Source organism: Balaenoptera acutorostrata, chromosome 6 (assembly GCF_949987535.1).
Source record: "Balaenoptera acutorostrata chromosome 6, mBalAcu1.1, whole genome shotgun sequence".
Lineage (NCBI taxonomy): Eukaryota > Metazoa > Chordata > Mammalia > Artiodactyla > Balaenopteridae > Balaenoptera > Balaenoptera acutorostrata.
Genome location: NC_080069.1, coordinates 112927108 through 112943985, shown reverse-complemented (window position 1 = coordinate 112943985; position 16878 = coordinate 112927108). Strand labels below are relative to the sequence as shown.

At 50.9% G+C, this 16878-nt stretch overlaps 1 protein-coding gene across 1 annotated transcript in view; it reads right to left on the bottom strand.

The window, feature by feature from the left end:
- Nucleotides 1-365: 365 nt before the first annotated feature.
- Nucleotides 366-16878, bottom strand: part of MORN5 (MORN repeat containing 5) — a 34111-nt gene continuing 17598 nt past the window's right edge. Inside the window, exon 3 of the mRNA XM_057549439.1 lies at nucleotides 366-523. Coding sequence (XP_057405422.1) covers nucleotides 444-523 — 80 coding nt within the window. The 3' untranslated portion in view covers nucleotides 366-443. The remainder of the gene's footprint in view (nucleotides 524-16878) is intronic.

Sequence of the window (16878 nt, the reverse complement as noted above, 5' to 3'; positions counted from 1 at the left end):
TCTCTAAAAGGTAATGCTAAGCCCTTTCTTACAAGGCTGTTGTGTGGAGCTGAGCTAACATAACCACACTGCCCGCACACATGAGTTGCTCATTCCATTACATTTGTCTATCATTATAAGGTGATGGCTCTCAAACGTCCATATGCGTAAGAAATACCTGAGAATGCAAACTGCTAGACCCCAGTCTCAGCGATTCTGATTAGCAGATACTAGGGTGGGGCCCAGGAAGAGCTAGTTCACAATTTTGCCCAGGTAGATTCTGATGCAGGTGGAATGAGGGTCCCGCTCCAAGAAATAGTCTAAGGAAAGTACAGTTAGGGCCACTGATGGCAGAAAGCTTTTATTCCCGAGTCAAAAATCCGGTTCTAAAACTACAGCCTGTCCCCTGGGCCAGCCAATGCCAGGGGCACAGAAGGAAGCTTGTGACCGAGGGGGCTTAGCACTCATGGCTTGGGCTTAGGACCCATGGTCTCGTCCCAGCCCTTCCGACAGGTCCGGATGATCCACTCATGCTCGTCATCATCTGCAAGAGAGGAGGAGGGAGAGCTGGTCGTGCCCTGCCCCGGGAGCCCCCAGGCAGGGTCTTGGGGCTGGGGTGCATGTTGGAGGTGGACCTTGCTGACAGAGCCAGGCACAACATGGATGGGCCGCTCTGAGCTGGGCCCGTGCCCAGTGTGACATCCACCAACGTCACCTCTGGGACAGCCGGTCGAGGCCTTCGTTTCTTTTCTGGGCTTTCCATTCTGGACCCTTCAGAGAACCTGTGGTTTCCCAGGGGGCTGACACCTTCTGTTTGCCCAGGTCCTTTCGGTGGGGAGAGGAGAGGAGGATCTGGGGGTCCTGTAGGCCCACATGCATTTATCTCCCTTAACTTAATCCTCGTGACCACCCGATGGCAGCAAGCCCGCCTTTCTGCGGACGGACTAACAGGCTCAGAGGATGAGTTGCTAATCCACAGCCACAGGGTTAGCACGTGGGAGAGCCCAGAACTTGAGCCCCGGGGCTGTCTGAGTACAAGACCTGTGCTGTTTTTAAACCTCAGAGAGAGAGAGAGAGTTGAGTGGGACACATCCCTTAGTCCACAGCACACTCTCTGTGCCAGGCCCCTCTGCGGGCTGACTCTATTTTCATTTTTCCCCCTTTATCCTCCAAAGCCACACCCAGCCCCTTCCCCCCCCCCCCCAAGACAGAGACCCACTCCAATGGCGGGATATATACCCCTAAAAATGCACGTAGCCCTGTAAAATATGTGATGTTGTTTTGTGTGCGAATGTGGTTTCAATTTACATAGATGGCATTGTGCTGTGAATTTCATTGTGCCTCACTTTTTTCACTCAACACTACATTTTCAAGATCTATTCTTGTTGAGACGCGGACATCTAGTTCTTTGCTCCTGACTGCTGCCTAATATTCCATGGTGGACTTCCGTCATGCTTTACTACCCATCCTCCCAGGGGTGGACACGCAGGTTGCCTCCACCTGCGGTTACCGGGAATGATGCTGGGACAAATGTTCTTGGGTCCATCCCTTCGTGGATACGTGGGAGAATTTCTCTGGGATTATATTCCAGGAGGAGGGTTACGGAGCCGTGCACATACTTCATTCCCCAGGACTCCCAGCGAAGCCCGTGTTTTTTTCCCCAGCACCGCACTGCCTGCCTGCGGTCCTTCCCTCGTTCCTGCCTTCCCTCTTCCTGGGGACAAAGAGCACCGGCCCAAACCCCTGCCCTCGAGCAGTTGTCCTCAGGGCGCAGCACCAGAGTCTCTTGCTTCCTACCCTCACCCCCTGCCTAGCTCAGTGCCTCCCGCCCAAGAGGCGGGAGTATGGAACTACTCATCCTCCTTGGGTGCCAAATGGCAGAAGCTAGACATAAAAGACACTCCTTGAGAGCTGAAACGCAGAGGGCCTGAGATATCCTACCCTCCGAACCAGGACCGCCTGCCAGGAGCCCTTTCCTCTTCTGTGACAGCACCACTCCCCGGCCCAGGGAGACAAGGCTTACTGTCAGCCTACTGTGTGCTCTGTAATTTACAAACGTCGTCTCTCACTGAGTCTTTTGTGAGAGCCCAGTAGGGTAGGAAAGATTACCCCCACTTTACAGAGAGGACGAGCCTTACCCCGTGTCCACGTCCAGCGGAATTTAAGCCAAGGCTCATCAGACCCCAAAGCCTGACTTTCCACCCCAGGGCAGGCCCGACGGTGCCAGAAGGCGAGGCTGCCCCACAGAGCCGGCCTCCTCCGTCCCCCCCCCCCATTAGTTCTTTGTCTGTGACCTCAGGAGAAAGGCTCTCTGCCTGCACACTCTGGCCTTTGAGGACCGCCCTCGGCAGCCGGTGGGCCTCAGTTTCCCCCGGGGAGGCTGCGGGGGAATCCGCACCTGGCTGTCAACCCGGGGGGTGGGGGGTGGGGACGGTGGGCGGGGAGAGCGGCGGCACACAAGGAGTTAAGTGCTGGTGAAGCCCACTTTTGCCACACCGAGAACAGCGTGGTTGATAATTACAGTTCTGAAGTCTCCGGGCTATTCGAATCAGTGCAGCTGCAACCTCTTCAGTGGTAACCCTGAAACCAGACCAACTGGGTTTATTGTGCTGAACCAGTCCTCAGGCCCCTCCCTGATGGTTACAAATTGACAGCAATGGACTTAACAGCCCTCTTCACTACCCCTTTCACTCTCTACCTGGCCGCTCAGCCACCAATTTGAATGACAGATGCCTCCCCTCCCAGCAGCTGCTCCCCAGCCCTCCCCTCCACCTCCCCTGTGCCGAGAGGCAGCTCCCCTGTCCCTGCCACGCCAGGGCGAGGCTGCCGAAGCACATTTCATCAATATTTAAAATGGAATTAAACCTGCAGCTTTGATTAATGCCTCCCAGATCCCGGCAGTTGTGATTACTATTTTGCAAATTGCGATTGTTGGAATATGTTAATATGATTGTCTGAGAACATCTTCACCTTCTCGGATAATTTTCCCCCTTTTTCGGCAGGACGAGATGGGGAGAGGAGGAGGAAAAAAGATGGGAAAAAAAACACCCCGCAAACTCTTTAATCAATTGTAAATTATTACCCTCGGCACAATTGCCGGTGGTTCAGAGGAAGGGGAGGGAGATTTCTGGTTTGGTGCATTTATCTTTAAAAGTTTTGGCCCCCACTGGCCCAGTAATTCCACCCTGGGATGTTATGCTAAGGGAATAATCTATTTGTCTCGGTACCATTTAGAATCAAGAAAACTGAAACAACCTATGCTTCTAAAAACAAGAGGATGATTACTTTGTTGTACATTCATTCATTTAACAAATAATTTCTAAACACTGACTATGTTCCAGGCATACTGCTAAGTTTGGGGGGCGGGTGGGAGACACCATGAGCCACATGAGGATTTAGCAGCCACTGAAAAAAATATGGTGATGGAGTCTGTATAGCAACATAGGAGGAACGTTTTTGATATGATAATAAGCAAAAAAAAAAAAAGGTGGAAGGAGGTAAGAAACAAAATTACATAGACAGTATAATCTGTGTAAAAATTGTGCACAGAAGAAAAATTAAAAATAATAAATTGAACGTGAATAATGGTCAGCTCTGAGCAGTGGGGCTAGAGAGGTTCTTCTGTTTTTGGTATTTCCCAAATCTTTCATTAATGTGTATCCACAATAGAAAATAAAAATAATCATTGGCTTTTTTCCTACCCTCTAATTTATTGCCTTGGTAATTTCATGCATTTTAGTAAATGAAGTAAAATGTTTCTAGGTTCCTAGAAACACCAATAGGGTTCTTGAATTTCTAAAAAGTAAAAAAATATTGGTAAAAATGCATAAAAGTTGGAGAATAGACAAATCTCCTGCACAGAAGAATTCCAGACAATTTATGTGGATAGTCTGCCATCAAGGAGATGGGGCATAACTCCCTATTCCTTAGATGTGGGCTGCATAGTGGTCTCCTCGTAAAAAGGACAGTATAGGAAGGGGGTAAAAAACCGAAAAAAGAGTAACTTTTCAATGAAGAAACCTGACAAACACACCTCATCCAAGTGATCGAGGTCAACATCAGCAGTGATAAACCGTGTGGATAGTGTATAGCCTTGATATGATGAAAATGGCACTTACCTCTGTGATCTTCCTCCCCCAAACCCACAACCCCAGTCAAATCATGTGAAAACCATCAGACAAATTCCAATCAAAGGACATTTTACAAAACATTTGACCAGTACTCCTGAAAAGTGTCATCAAAAACAAGGAAAGTCTGAGAAACTCTCACAGCCAAGAGGATCCTAAGGTGAAGTGACAACTAAATGTAATGTGGTGTCATGGGTGGGATCCTGGAACAGAAAAGAGACATTAAGGAAAGATGGAGGAAATCTGAATGAAGTATGGGCTTTAGTTATTTTTATTCAGTTAATAAAAATGTATCGATATTAGTTCATTAATTGTGACAGATGCATGGTACAATGTAAGATGTTAATAATAGGGACACTGGATGTGGGGTATAGTGGGAACTCTCTGTACTATCTTTTCAATAATTCTGTATGTCTGAAATTGTACTAAAATAAAATGTTTATTTTAAAAAATGCCTGAAAATCCAGTGTGCTCTGTAAAAAGTGAGATTATCATGTTCTCCAAGAGGAGTGGAAACCTTTTCACACACCCAACCATCCAAAATAAAGTCCTTCACACCCTTTCCTCTGTCCTGGGCCCTGCACTTCACAGTTTATGATTCTACACAAATATGGAGAACAAACCAGTGATTACCAGTGGGGAGAGGGAAGGGAGGAGGGGGCCATACAGGTGTAGGGGAGGAAAAAGGGTTATTATGGGATTATATGAAATCATATGTATGAAACTTGAAAATTGTAAAGCACTATAGAACTTAAAGAATCTTTCATTCAATAAAAAAAAATTTATGAGCCTATACTTACTTGCAGATTTCCTTATATAGTTTTCTCTCCCACTGGGCTGTAAACTTAATGCAGACACTATGTCTGCCTGTTGACCACTGGACCCAGCATACAGTAGGCAACCAAAAACTGCTTTGCCAGTTGAAGTCTGGAATAAGTCTGTTGCCTTCTGATTTGTCTTTGTTGCTATCAACAAACATTCCTGACACCTATTTCTTGGCATTCATGTCTCATCTCAAATGTCACTTCTCAGTGATCCCTGATATCCGGTGTTCATTTTATCTCCTTCATGGCGTATGCCTCTTGCTGCAATTTTCTTGTATATTTACATGTTGTCTGTCTCCCCATCCACACTACAGGCTCCAATGAAACCAGGGCCTTGTCTGCTTCTTCACTGTGGCATCATCAGACCAGTGTCTGGCACACAGGAGTGCTTAGCCCACATCTGTTGAATGAATGAATGAATGATTGAATCAACAAGCTCAATCCTGTGGCCAGCCCTGTGCCTGGTGCTGGGGGACAGAGGGGACTGAGACCCAAAGGGTTGACCCAGGCACTCTTCGGCTTAATCTGTCTGCTCTTGTGGCACAGATATTTCTTTATTCTGGTTCTCAGCTTTGGAAGTGACCTCGCTGCTCCCTGCATCCCCTCCCCTCCTGCCCCCAATGAATCTCACCAATCACTAGGAGAACTGGGCGTCTTACAGAGAAGAAAAGGAACTTGCAGCAAGAGAGACCCCAGATCTGACCACAGGCCACCCAACTGAGAAGCTTTCCCTGTAAAGGCTCCCCACTCCTTCGCCTGGACCTTAAGACCTTTCCAGCCTGCCTCCCTCCCCGGCTCGCCTGACGCTGTGAAATGCAGCTACCCTGACTTAACGCAGTCGCCCACAGGCATGTGTTCAGTGCCCCTGTGCCTTTGTACAAGCTGCTCCAGGGAGCGGGGGACACCCTTCCTTTCAGGACCTGGTTCAGGTGCAGGGCCTCTCAGAGCTCAAGAGAGGCCCAGGGCACTTCCCATTTCTCGACCTTAGTGAATATAAAAGTGAAGAAAGGCCTAAACATGAGTATAACAATTGCAATATATTTTAAACATGTACGTTTGACACATTAATTCTTTCAACACAAACAACCCAATGTAACATAGATGTGTTTTTCTAGGATTTCTGTCAAAGAAGTAGAAATCCACAGTGCATTAAAGATGGTGTGGTCAGGAAACAGGGCTGCCTGCATGAACATGGTTTTCTTTCAGGCCTATCACAGCCCCAGCTTCAGGCACCTGATGAATGTGTGTACCCCCGGCCGTCCTCCCCCGCCATGGGCCCTGCCTGGACGTCACCTTCCCTGACCCAGGCTGCGGTCATGGTCACGGTCACCCCCACCAGCCAAGGGGAGCCATGATCAATTCACTCTTCAGAGCCCGGCGCAGATCCAGCACTTAAAAAGTATTTAGTAAATATATGGTGGATGAATGAATAAAGAAATGTAAATTTGGGGACATAAAAGTAATAAGTTTGCTCTGTGGGATTTAGAAAAAGGGGGAGGAATTTCTTCCCCACCCTCAGCCAACGGAGCTGAGAGGGCAAAGCAGACATGCCAAGGGTGGGGCCAAGGTCACGGGGCTGCTGTTTCCTTTTCTGTCTCGAGGCCACGGACCGAGCAGCCCGACCACATGGGGAGGATGGGTTGTCTGGGCTCACACCTGGGCGCCAGCCACACTCCGGAAGCTCAAAGCCCTGGCTGGCCTGGGGCCCCACGGTGAGGGTGGGAGGGGCAGGCCCGCACAGGCCACCAGGCAGGGCCCAGGTCACCGAGAGTGTCACTCGTGCAGGCTGCAGGTTGGTGCAGTGCTGGGGGAAGAAGGGTCCTGAAAGTCGGACAGCACATGCAACACAACGTTGGCTCCCCTGACGGCTGGCAGGGAGGCGGTGTGGCGCAATTGTTAAGGGCGCGAGCTTTGGAGCTCGGCCGCCACTAGCTCAGAGACCTTGGGCAAATGGCCTCGCACCTCTCTGGGTGTCATCACCTCATCTGCGGAGGTGCCTGCCCGGAAGGTTTCCTGGGAGGATCAACTGAGATCATTCCCGAAAAGTGCGTAGCACAGTGCCTGGTGCGCAGGAAATGCCAACAACCAAAGAAAGCCAGAAGCTGTCTTTGCAAGGTGGGACTTCAGGGCCCCTGTGACTGCACAGCATAGGCTGGAGGGAGTTCAGGGTCCTTTGTGAGCCCTGCCGCCATCTTGCTGGGTAATCTTGGACAAGTCACTGCCCCTCTCTGAGCCGGCTCCTTGTCTGTACAGCGGGTTTAATCAGACCTCTGGCAGAGGGCAGACTGGGGACTGGCGGGGCTGAACGGCCCTAGGTGGGTACCCGGGAAGTGTGAGCTAGGATCATCATTTCGATGGGCCTTTAATTCCCAAACTGGGTACCTTCAAGGGGGTGTTCTTAAGGAACTCAGCACCCCTGGAACTTGTGGTTCCCCGCGGGGGTGGAGGGAGGAGCTGGGAGGAGGAGGTCTTTACACAAGGATCAAGAGCCGCAGCTCAACTAATGCTTCTGTTCAAAGCGAGGGGCAGGCGAGCACAGAGAGGGCAAACGGGCTGATTCAGGTCATCAGGCACCCACAGGCCAGATGTCGCTAACTCACGGCACGCCTTTGGGCCAAGCACACCTGCAGCGCCCACTTGGTGTGTGGGAGCCTCGGGTGGGGACTGGGAAAGGGGGGAGACCAGGATGAGTCGAGGTGTCCAGCCTCGGGAGAGGGGATGAGGGTCACGCCGGCCGAGCACCCGGGAAGCACAGGGCTCTGTGGGGAGAGGGGCACGTCTGTCCTCTTCTCAGTGAGTAAAAGGGGTTGTCCCCAGTCAGGACGAGGAAACCAAGGTGCGAACCGTCTCCCCACCTCATTCCACCAGCGGGGAGGGGAAGGGCACAGAGTGCTGGCGTGATGGTCACGCTTGGTGAGGCTGTGTGTGCACGGGCACAAGTGGGTGTGTTTCCATCGAAGTGTGGGAATCTACCCGTGTGAGTGTGAACGTGTGCAAGCATGCATCGGTGTGTGCCGTGAGTGTGTAAGTGGCTCTGTCTGAGGCGCAGGGTGAAGAGGAGAGAGTGCGCCCGTATGGGGACCCTCAGCCTGCGTGTGACACGCGGTGTGTGGCTGGGTGAGTGGCAGGCGGTGTGTGAGCATCTGAGTCTGTGTGTGTGATCAGATGTCAAGGGAGGAGGCGTGCAGCTCGCAGTGACAGCCCAGCGCGCATCCAGAACGCCAGGCCACGCCAGGCTCTAGGGCAGGAGCTCTGCTGTGAGGGCTGCCCTCTCTTCCTGGGGTCAAGGCCAGCGCGCTCTCAGACGGCTCCTGTGTGAACTGTGGCTGGGGTGAGAGGTGCATGGCAAACCTGGCACCCGAGGCTGTGGGCAGGTGCAGTCCCCAAAGCCCGGCCACACCCTCTGTGCAAATGCAGGGGTGAGGGCGGCAACCAGTGCCGGGGCATCCCTGTCCCAACTCCTGCAAACAAAGAGGCTTTGAACTTTGCTGGCAGAGGTGTGGCCAGAAGCCAAGGCCACGGCGTTGCCAATATTGACTGACGGGTGGCTGTCCAGGCAGAGCCCACGGTCGGGCAGGAAGGGAGGCCCGGGGCTGCTCTTGCTTTCCCTGTAAAGGAGCATCTTCTGGGCTGGGTGGGTGGAGGTCTCCAGGGGGTAGGGGGGGTTGGTGAGGCCAGGCTGCTTCACCCATGGGGGAACTAGGGGGCAGGGCCCAGCACCCACAAGCTTGTCAAGGCCTATTCAACTGTACAAGACATAGGAAAAAATGACTGACTCTGAAACATAGAAAGAGAAACTGCAACACTGAAATTAATAAATGTTATAATTAATGCATTAAGCCTGAATTAATTATTAAATTTAGAAATCAAAACAATGTTATTACACTTGAAATCAATTCGTAGGCTTGGTTTCCTCATTTGTCAAGAATTCTCCAGTGTGCATACGGCTCTCAAGAAATCACAGCCAATTGTTAAAGTCTTGTAGTCAAATCATCTACCAAACAAAGTTTGAAAAATCCTTTCGAAATTTTAACAGCAAAAAATTACATTTAATATGGGAGCGTGGATACATTCTGTTTTAATATGTTGATACCATTGGGTTGAGACCTTCGAGGTCAGACCTAGGGCTGGATCGGGCTGTGACTAGGGGAGGGTGAGTCTGGGCAACGAATATGGTGAGCTGGTATCAGGTCCATGTGCCGAGCACATGCATGTACTTTCCATGCCTGATCTCATGCAATTCTCATACCACCTTTGTTATGTGCACAGTTGGTGTCTCAGGTGGCATTGCAGATGCTCCAGTTGGTGGGTAAAGGGAAAAGTGACCACGGTCATAATGACCCTTGGGAATCTCTTAGGAAAGCCCCAGACTGGAGAAGGACGTCTCACTAAGTGTCGTACTATTGGGATTCTGACACTATTGGGACAGAGAGTTATTCCTGCTGTTGAGGTCCAGATGCATAGCTGGCCTGTGTTTATGGGCCCTACTGGTAAAAAAAAAAAATACACATCCTTAAATACTAGCATCAGCTTGTGTGTGGCAAGGTGCTCACACAACAGGAGGTGCACAGGGATGCAGACCAACTGATTCACATCTCCCACACTCACTCCAGAGCAGGTGTGTGCTAAGCAGGGGAGGGTGCAAAGTCACCAACACCATCTATATTGCTATTCTTGTTTCCCTGGTTCCCACTTTTATTTTTCAAGCACTCATAGTTGCATTTGTGTTCACTAAAGATGTCTGTGATGCCTGGCCGCTGTACACAGGCAGCGCTGGGAAGCCAAGTGCTGAGGCCAAGGTCACTCGGTCGGCCCTTGCTCTGACCCTCTGCTCCCTTCTGCCCCTGCTCTCCAGCTGCATGTGGACAATGGACTGACAGGGACAGGCCTGGCAGTTGGGCCTGTCCTCCAGGTGGCAGATGCTGGGGGCAGAATTAAGGCTGGGACAGTGGGGATGGCCAGGAGGGATGTTAGGATGTTAAGGACCTACGGAACTCAGACTAGAACTCACTTAATCCTCACAGCAATCTTGCAAAGTCAGTGTTATTTTTTTTTAAAGATTATTTTTTAAAAATTAATTAATTTATTTATTTTTGGCTGTGTTGGGTCTCTGCTGGTACACGTGGGCCTTCCCTAGTTGCGTCGAGGGGGGCCTCCTGTTGCGGTGGCCTCTCTTGTTGAGGAGCACAGGCTCTAGGCGTGCGGGCTTCAGCAGTCATGGCACACGGACTCTAGAGCGCAGGCTCAGCAGTTGTGGTGCTCGGGCTCAGTTGCTCCGCGGCACGTGGGGTCCTCCCAGACCAGGGCTCGAACCCGTGTCCCCTGCACTGGCAGACGGACTCCCAACCACTGCACCACCAGGGAAGCCCCAAAGTCAGTGTTATTATCCCGTTTCACAGGGGAGGGCTCTGAGGCTCAGAGAGATGGAGTTATATGTCCCAGCTCACTCAGCTAAGAAGGGGGTACAGGCTCATACCCAAGTCTATCTCCAGAGCTGCAGCCCTCAGCCACTACACACTTCCCTGAAAAATCTTTCTGCAACTGCCACGTCTTTACTGTCTGAAGGACTGAAGCTAAGCTCCCTAACCTGGCATTCAAGCCTCTCTCCAGCCCACACTGTGTCCCTCTGCTTTGAATGCCCAGCTCAGACACACTCCTACACACCCATCGAAGCCTACTCCGTCCATCACTGCCTAAGGGAGGTCTTCCTTGACTACTCCTCTGTCTTCCAACACAGCAGCGGGTCTCAGGTGCTCCAGCTTGAGTACCCAGGCCCCTGCATCTCTGTGCCTTTGCTCATGTTTTCCCTTCCCTTCCATGCAGCAAAATCCACCTCTCAAACTTTAAAGCCTAGCCAAACACCACCTTTTCCAGAACATCAACTTGACTTGGGACACACTTACCATTTTCTCTGTGCTCCCCCAGCACACTGTGCTTCTGACTCCTGGCACCAGCAAAGCAGGGCACTCCCGGTTTTTTGGAGAAAGAATCTCATATCTGGGACTTCCCTGGTGGAGCAGTGGTTAAGAATCCGCCTGCCAATGCAGGGGACACGGGTTTGATCCCTGGTCCGGGAAGATCGCACGTGCCACGGAGCAACTAAGCCCATGAGCCACAACTACTGAGCCTGCGCTCTGGAGCCCGCGAGCCACAACTGCTGAGCCCACGTGCCTAGAGCCCATGCTCCGCAACAAGAGAAGGCCACCGCAATGAGAAGCCCGCGCACCGCAACGAAGAATAGCCCCTGCTCGCTGGAACTAGAGAAAGCCCGTGCGCAGCAACGAAGACCCAACGCAGTCACAAATAAATAAATAAAATAAATATATTGAAAAAAAAAAGAATCTCATATCTGATATTCCAGATTAAACATTAATATAAACATCATGGAGAATATAGAATTATGTTGGACTTCCTTCCATATACTTTTTTTCTGGTTTCTGTTATTTTACTTTCTGACCTATATTTTGAGGGGCAGGAGGTTCTCTGCAGCCTTTTGAACACTTAGGCTCTAGGCTTCCGTCCAGAGAGTGCCCATCCCGGGTCCTGTGACTGTTTCTGCATCTCTCCCCACCCCCGACCCTGCACTGGTTTGGGGAGGTGGCAGGCACTGAGGTGGCCCCCAGGTGAGACCCTGGTATCCGCAGGGGATCAGTTAGGGCCTGCGTCTGGGGGGATCTTAGAGGGTCTGAGGCTCCAGATGAATAAGAAATGCTGAGGATGATGGGAACACATCCAGAACAGTGCCAAAGGCGGGCTAGAGAGATCAGGGGACTGCAGGCCTCCAGCCCAGTTTTGAAACTGGCATGAAAAGCAGGTGGGAGGAGGCCAGAGGGCAGCTTGCCAAGGTCACCCTGGCTCCTCCCTTGGGGGCATGGGGTTAAGGAGGCCCCTGCTTCTCAACCAGTACTAGTCCCTGGGATGTAAAACAGTCCCAAGTGTGATCTCCGATAGCCCTTAAGCTCCTCGTGGGCTGGGCACTGCTCTCGCTGCATCCCCTGCATCATCTCAGTAACACTCACCACAATCCTGGAAGGAAGGTCGTAGTTCTACCCCCATTTGTCAGATGAGGAAACCGAAGCTCAGAGAAGTTAAGAGACTAACTTGAGATCACACAGCTGGCCAACAGCAGAACCAGGGTCTGAGGGCAGATCTGGCAGTCCCTGGAGCCGGCCTGTAACCCTGCCTGCCTCTCCTGGACCTGAGGTTGAGCAGGGCTCTCAGCCAACTGCCCTGAGTTCCAGCGTGTGGGCTGAGGAAGCGAGATGAGGCTCTTTCCCCCTGGGCTCTGGCCTCGCATCCACTTCTATTAAAGGACACAAAACAAACCACGGCGGTGCTGGCTCGGGTGGACTCCAGCCACGGAAGGGGAAGCTGTATCCTTTGGATGCTTCCAGGAGGCTGCTATGGGGGGTGGGGGATGTATTGCTGTCAGAGTCCTGTGGGCACAATGGCTGGAAGGGGAATTTCCAGGGCCTTTGGAATTGGAACTGGGGAAAGAGTCGGGCAGGGGGCGGTTCCCACAGGTCAGGGAGGGGCAGCAAGGCAGGGCAGGCTGTCATTCCTAGAGCAAGGACCTTGACGGGCCGATCCCACCCTCTGTAGGGGAGGGGGGTGGGTTCTAGTGTATTTCTCTGGGGAGAAGAAGGTCCAGAGCTTTGCCAGACTCTCAGAGAAGTTCATATCAGTTCAGAGCGTGGCCTCTGGTGTCAGAGATGCCTGGGTTCAAGTCCCAATTCCTCCCTTTAGTAACTGCTCCTGTCAGTAAGTTACTTACTCTCTGAGGCTCAGTTTCCCCATCTGCCAAATAGGGATAATGATGCATTCCTCAAAGGGCTGGGATGTGGTAAGTCCCTGGCACAGTGAAGGCATTTGATACTCATAATTCCCTTCATACCCCTTTTGCTTAAAGCAGATGCCGGGATCTGTGATCCGTGTGGGCATTTTCTTCGGCAGTTACAATGTGATATTATCCCTCCACAAAGCCTTCACTATGGTGCTGCTAACAGTATCGCAGATATGGCAGGCATGGCCCTGCGTGCCAGCATCCAGGTGATTATAACGTTTGGGTAAATTGCCTTTTGTCTCGAGGAGAGATGACAGCAGGAGGGGGCGGGGCAGGAGACTCGCTCGGCCATTTTGCAGAAACCGCGGGGGAAGCAGGGTGGGGGACAGTCTGGGTTTGCCGAAGGAGCCCTGGCTGGCTGGTGGGAAGGCGGGTCCAGCCCCGGCCCTACCACAGACAGGCTGTGTGGGGTCCGGCATGTCATCTGCCCTCTCTGGGTCTCAGCTTTCTCACCGGTCAGGTGGAGGCAGAGGCTTCAAGATGAGAAGAGTCTTGGTTTGTTGGTGGCATTGAAAGACTCGTGTTCCTTGGCCAGTTTTTGAGCAATAAAGTGGGCAGAGAACTATCTAGGGAAAAAGAACCACTACTGCCATCTTACACTCCTTGGATATTTTTATGTCTCTGAGCCACAAGGAAGGCCCTTGGTTCTTTCTTTCTTTCACTAATAAACTCCAGCTTCTCATTCAGAACCAGCTCAAATGTCATCTTTACCTCTGAGTCAGCTAGACCTGGATTCAAATTCCAGCCCTGCCACCTATTACCCGGGTAACTTTGGGCAAAGCATTTCACCTCACCTCAGTTTCATCATCTGTAAAATGGAAATAATAAAGACAACTATTTCTTAGATAAAAGAAAATAAATTATGCAAAGTGCTCAAACCAGTGCCTGGAACATAGTAAGCACTCAGTAAATGGTGGTTATTATTATTATCCTGCTTTTTCACCTGAAATAAACTATGGATACCTTTGTATATCAAGAGATCCATTCCTTCACTGCCATTTTAATGGCTGCATTGTATTTTATTGTAAGCCTATATCATATATTATCTTTTACTTGGCCGCACCATGCAGCTTGCAGGACCTTAGTTCCCCGACCAGGGATTGAACTCGGGCCCACGGCAGTGAAAGCACTGAGTCCTAACCACTGGACCGCCAGGGAATTCCCGAGGCTATATCATATATTATTTAATGAGTTCCCTCCTGCTGGACATTTGGGATGTTTCTAGTTTTCAACTCTTTAAATAATACCAGAAAAACTTTAGAAGGCCAAGTGGTCTTTCACTTCTAGGTGCTCACTATGCAGCTTTTTAAAAGTTGGGTGGGGAGCAGATAAACACCAATGTCTGGGAGCTCCGTGCCCAGACCTCTGTGGACAGACAGTCTTGGAGTTGGCTGGGCAAAGTGGAAAGAGGCAAATCTCTGGAGGCAGATGAGCCCAAGTGTGAATCCCAGTGTCTGCCAAATTTTCTGGGGAAATTCTTTAACTTCACTGAGCCTCAGTTTCCTCATTTGTCAAACAGGGATCATGCGAATACACCCCTCCCCTGTAGCTGAGTGTCTGGTGCAGGGTCAAGGCTCAGTCAATGCCACCTGTCACCTCATCCCCCTATCACCTTCATCCTCTCCGTCCTCATTCTGGTGGAGCCAGCTGTCACCTCCAAAAGACTCCGAATCACCCAGGCCAGGTCACTCTTTGGACACCGATTCACACCCCTGCTTCTTCCCATTGTCCGTTTACCCGAGCATACATTCAAACGAGGCTCGTGATCTTGATTTTAAATTCTGTCTGAAACCTACAGGTTCAAACGCAAAGGGGCCCTCTCCGCAAATAATCACTGGTATGCGATATTTTTAAGAAGCCCAAGCCATTGTTTCTGATTGAAGGAAAGTTGGTGCTATTTTGAAGAGGCGCACGATTAAGCGGTGGCGTTCTCTCTTTAACCGTTGGGAATTATATGCTGTTTGAAAGATTTGTGAGCTCTAGGACATTTGCCAGATGTGCTTGATTCAACGTTTCAGACAACAAAGGGGATAATGTTGGCGGGAATCTTGACAGCATTTCTGATGATCAGGATATTCTTTGAGGATGGTACTGAGACCTTTCGGGGAGGAATTTCAGCTTTTACATAAACTAATTTGGGATGCTCACTCTCTGTCTTCCACAAAGCAAATTTAGTTCATTGTTAGTTGTATATGTTAAAATGGTTACGAGGGTTTTTTCCTTTGAATATTAATAATGTGCCTTTCATCTGAGACACGCGCATGGGGTGTCATTAATTGCGGGGAGGGAGGAAGGCTTAGTGGTGCAGCTATTTTGCAAATGATTCCTGATAGTAACGTTGAGGCAAGCAACAGCTACTCGAAGAGATGTACACACTGCCAGCACGGCTCAGGCGCATCCCTCCTGAGAGGAACGAAAGGGGACAGTAGCAGGGCTAAGGGTTAGAGTTATCTCCCAATTTCCCACTATGTTAAAGGTAACTATCCCAAATGTCTTCCAATGCTTCCCTACTGGCCCACCGTCTGTAAAGGACCCTTTATAAAAAAGGTAGCATCTCATTTGGGGACTGTGGTGTTCTTGTCTCAAGACTCTCAAATGGACCTTTTCATTCGTTTAGAGCATCACTGAGCTCCCCCGCTGGTACCAGGAACTGTGCTTGGTGCAGGAGCACCTGTGAATGAGACACAGCCCCGTGTCTGGGAGCGGAGATGCCGAGTAAAGAATAAGCTAGGACAGGGACTTCCCTGGTGGTGCAGTGGTTAAGAATCCGCCTTCCAATGCAGGGGACATGGTTCGAGCCCTGGTCCGGGAAGATCCCACATGCCACGGAGCAACTAAGCCCGTGCGCCACAGCTACTGAGCCTGCGCTCTAGAGCCCGCGAGCCACAAGTACTGAGCCCGTGTGCCACAACTACTGAGCCTGCACTCTAGAGCCCACGAGCCACAACTACTGAGCCCATGTGCCACAACTACTGAAGCCTGCGTGCCTAGAGCCCGTGCTCTGCAACAACGGGAGCCACCTCAATGAGAAGCCCGTGCACTGCAATGCAGAGTAGCAGCCAAAAATAAATAAATTAATTTAAAAATATATAAAAAAAGAAAGAACAAGCTAGGACACAAAGCTGGCAAGAAGAAGGAAAAGAAGAGGGATTGGGCAGAGTTGGGTTCCACTCGACTCTGTTGCCAGCTGTGTGACTGGGAGCAAGTTATTAACCTATTTGAGACCAGATCTTCTCATTGCAAACTCTGGCTCCTGAAAACTCCCCACTGGGGATGCTGGGAAGAGCAGAGATAAGCAGGTAAGGCACTTAGCGAGGGCCTGGTAAGGAGCCTCCTCGGTGTGCATTCCTCTCCCAGCTTCGGGACCCTGAGCTGTGGACGCGCAGGTGAAGCTGCCTGCCGTTCTTCCGGGCTTGCAGGTGAACCACGGCCTTCTGTTGTGTGCTGAGCATGGAGAGACGAGGACTGTGACGGGGGGGAGAGAGGGGGAAGGGCATTCTCGGCGGGGGGAACATACGATGTGAGAATAGAGCCATGTTGATCAATGGAGGGCAGCTAGTCTGCTTGGGCCGGACCATGGGGTGGGAAGAGACAGGGGGGTGAGAGGTAGACTGGCACTCTGAACACCATAGTCAAGAGTCTGCAGACCCCGGAGTTTCAGGAAGATTTCATTTCCCCAGCAAAACCCCTGTGGAGGCAGAGAGACCTAGCACGTCCAATCACATGTCCCCTCAGAGCCTTCTCCCCTCTCAAACACCTAGAGAAATCTTAACAAACCCCAGGGCTTACTCTCCTCTCTCTCCCCCAGCCTGAGTCAGTAATCAGCACAATGATAACAGCCACAACTACCGATCACTGGACACGTGCCTTGAGCTGGGTGCTGTGCTATGTACTTTGCTTACTTAACTCCATCTTTTCTAACCACAATTCCTCCAGATTAAGTACTACTATAATGCTCATTTTACAGATGAGGAAACAGGCTCCAAGGGGAGACAAGAAGTAAGCTACCCATGGCCACCTAGCTGGCCAGTGGTGGATCCGGGACCAGAGGACGGCTGGATGTGTGTATTCTAGGTCCTGGGCATTTCTCCAACGCACCACGCTA